This window comes from Zingiber officinale, chromosome 5B (genome assembly GCF_018446385.1).
Source record: "Zingiber officinale cultivar Zhangliang chromosome 5B, Zo_v1.1, whole genome shotgun sequence".
Classification (NCBI taxonomy): Eukaryota; Viridiplantae; Streptophyta; class Magnoliopsida; order Zingiberales; family Zingiberaceae; genus Zingiber; species Zingiber officinale.
The window spans coordinates 136,042,782-136,046,304 of record NC_055995.1 but is presented as its reverse complement, the minus strand read 5'-3'; the positions used below and the strand labels follow the sequence as shown (position 1 = coordinate 136,046,304).

Here is a 3,523-nt window from a genome sequence, read left to right as displayed (position 1 = left end):
GATTCGTAGACTTGTTACCAAACTTGACGTATTCGAGTTCTTCTGCACAAAACGTATCCAATTATAAATGAATGCCCAAGCAAGCTCAAAGTAACACTCTTTTTGAGCAAGCATTAAAGAGTTTTACTTATTCTCAAACAAAAACTAGTTTCAGAATCATAGCTAATTTGACGAGTCTAAATTGGCACAAAATGATCCACACAAAGAGATTTCTAAATCAAATTGGATTGTTTGATTGTATTTGTATGCACCCAAATTATTATTTTTTGATGGTGACTAAATACAATTATTGTGATCTTAAAAGTATAGAGGAAGTTGAGTCATTTTCATGACTTACAAAAACATTAAAATAAAATAAAATTTTTAAAAAAGGCCCCCCAAAGATTTATGAGGATTGGTGATGTTGATGGAGGTTGAAACTGATTCAATTTCGAGGAACTAGATTGGGCTTTGCCCACTATTCTTGCAACACATTGAGTTGCTTCATTACTTATGGCTGGAAATTTAAAAGGAATAAAAAAAATCTACTTTACCTTTCAATCATTTCACTAATTATATAACTAAGAATTTTCTTTGTTCGAGATACATCAGAGTTATACCTCGACTCGATGCTTTTCATGATAACAACAACCGACGACTATTGACTATGTATGTCCGTATATTTATTTTAATATCTTTGTCTATTCTAATTCTCATCTTCTATGCTCGTGTACGGACTACATTATTTAACCTTCAGTTTCATATAATTGCAGTAGATAAATATACAGGAATACTAAAATATCCTAGCCTCATGTGCTCTACAGTTCTAAGCTTTGTAGTTACTCGTAATCACAATAATAACTTAACCGAGAATGCAAAATTGAATGAGGAGTCATTCATTCTTACCATCCGATTCATCCTAAATATAATCAGTCCTATTCTACCAAAAAAATTTATCGGTCACAAAACTAAATTAAAAAATATAGATAGATTTTTGACAGATGATCAGCATCATAAGTTTTTTAAAAAATTTCAAATGTTATGTAGTAAGTTTGTCCCACTCTTCTCATAGCACCATAGCCCGGCATATCAAAACTTTGTTGTTGATGATGATGATGATTATTATTATTGTTGGTTGGTTGGTGGGTGGGTAGAACTCAATAATTGGGAGGCATTTCCGATTAGGAGAAAAGGCTTCAGGGTTGGCCCCACATCACATTCATGAATTGCGTAGGAAAAGTGTGAGAGCAATTCCTCTCCATCCATTCCGCTCCACTCCTCACTCTGCTTTTGCCCTTTTGCCCTAAACAAGACATGGAAGGCCACGGTGCCATTAATAGCCATAATTGTTCCGATCGCTAACCAGCCAGCCCATGTGTCCACCTCACTGCCATAGCCCCTCAGCCCAGTAAAAGGCCCGGCACCAAGGCGCGTGAGGCGGAGCCCACATCCACCGGAGATCGAATGGCAACTACCGGTATGCTAATGCCATCAAGGGAACCAAACACGTCATGTCATTCCTGAATTTCTTCCATTTACGACGTAGATAGTTTAATTTATGTGGAAATTGAAAGAACAACACAAATGTTATGACTGACTGACTGACGAGGATGAAATTGATGAGGGAGCTCAGCTCAGCAAGTCAGCTCAGAGTGGAAGGAAGGAAGGAAGGAAGGAAGGGAGGCGAGCCAGCGATGTCACGCCTCTAGCTTGTTGTTTTTCGCTTAATAATTAAGTCTTCTTTGCTTTCGAGTCCTCAGCTTTGTCAGTCAACCTGGGAAATTAAGCTTTCAGTTTCCTGTTCATGCCGCGCGCGCTATAAATCCTCGAATTCTACTCCTCGTAACCACCCGATGCGTGCCGGAGTATGAAGGCTGTGAGTCTGGAGACCGACGCCTGCGACACCAGCCTCGCGCTCGGCCTCGCCGTCGCCGACCGGAAGCGGCCGCCGCTAAGCAGGGAAAACAGAGCGGCGGCGGAGGCGGCGGCTCCACCGCTCAGCGCCATGTCGTCGTACTCCGCCGCCCGCACGCCGTCGCCGGAGGCCAGAAAGGAGAAGAAATTTACCTGCGGGGAAGAAGGCGGCGGTCTGGACAGCGACGGCGGAGGCAAGAAGAAGCTGAGGCTCACCAAGGAGCAGTCGGCCATGCTGGAGGACCGATTCAAGGAGCAGAGCACCCTCGATCCCGTAAGTTTGATTAAATTATTCGTCGATTAATCATGTGACGCGGTGGTTACTGATCTTACCTACCTAATTCTGTAACGAGCAGAAACAGAAGCATGCCTTGGCGAAGCAATTAAATCTCCGGCCACGGCAGGTGGAGGTCTGGTTCCAGAACAGAAGAGCAAGGTTTCACTCTAACAGACTATCGTCTTCCTTCTCTCTTTTAATCGAGATTTGGGCCATTTTAAGCGCGTTTAAATGATCAACTAACTGCCGCAGGACGAAGCTGAAGCAGACGGAGGTGGACTACGAGTTCCTGAAGCGGTGCTGCGAGTCGCTGACCGAGGAGAACCAACGCCTGCAGAGGGAGCTGCAGGAGCTGAAGTCCCTAAAATTGGCATCACCGGCGGCGGCGGTCTACATGCAATTCCCAGTGGCGACCCTGTCCGTGTGCCCTTCCTGCAAGGCCATCGTCGCCGGGAGCAACGCCGGTGGGGCGGCCGAGCCGCTGCAGGTGGCTCCGAAGAACAATCTATTCAGTAATCCCTTCGTCCGCTCCACAACGTGCTGAATCCATCGATTCCTCACGCCCAATTGACTAGCTAGCCAGCCCACGCCCTCTCTTTTCATCTGGGGCGCGGCAGAAATCGCTGCTGATCAGGGAGGAAAGTAGTTTGATCGATATGTGTTTTTATTATTTACAGACACTTCATTTGTAGTTCCAGTGCCATTTGTGATTCTACTCTTCTCCTCTTTCACGCCATGCAAGAACTTGATTTTTTTTTTTTCAAGAACAAGATTGATTTGGTTTGCGAGGATACAGAGAAGATTATCGCTGCCAATTTCCTTCGTTTGGGAGGAACAAAACGGTGGGGCGTGATCGAGATGGCACACGTGATATTGCTCGTGAAGTAAAGGGAAAGCGTGTGGGGGAGAACTTAGGAATGATTGGTGAGCATGAAGAAACGCCTCCCTAAATCATCCATCACACACGAATGGTAGGTGAGTCTTACACACGTAAACACTTGAATTAAAAAAAAAAATTAAAAAATTGTTAAATTGTTACCTAAGATATCTATGGTTCGATCCAATTACAAGATATTTGTAGATATTTGATCAATAAAAAATTACTATAGGATCAAATAGATTATCATAAATTCAGTATTACCTACCGGATTCAATAGTTTTAAATTAAAAAAAAAATCTAAAAAGAAGAGATACAACATGATCTTTATGATTTATCTTGGTAGAAACTTGAATAAAGTTGACGTTAATGAAGTTCAATATTAAGTCCGGGAGCAAAAGTCCAATCTAAGTATCAAGGCTGCATCACCATCCATCCTAGAATCCTAATCTATCTTTGGTGGGCCCTCCTTGTTT

The 3,523-nt window shown here is 43.0% G+C and overlaps 1 protein-coding gene across 1 annotated transcript; it reads left to right on the top strand.

Moving 5' to 3' along the window:
• Positions 1-1,539: 1,539 nt before the first annotated feature.
• On the top strand, positions 1,540-2,906 carry LOC121986202 (homeobox-leucine zipper protein HOX19-like). Its single transcript, XM_042540057.1, has 3 exons — positions 1,540-2,167; positions 2,250-2,329; positions 2,423-2,906. Exons 1-3 carry the CDS (start codon positions 1,847-1,849, stop codon positions 2,712-2,714), a joined length of 693 nt encoding a protein of 230 aa, XP_042395991.1. The 5' UTR covers positions 1,540-1,846; the 3' UTR covers positions 2,715-2,906.
• The last annotated feature ends 617 nt before the right edge of the window (positions 2,907-3,523 follow it).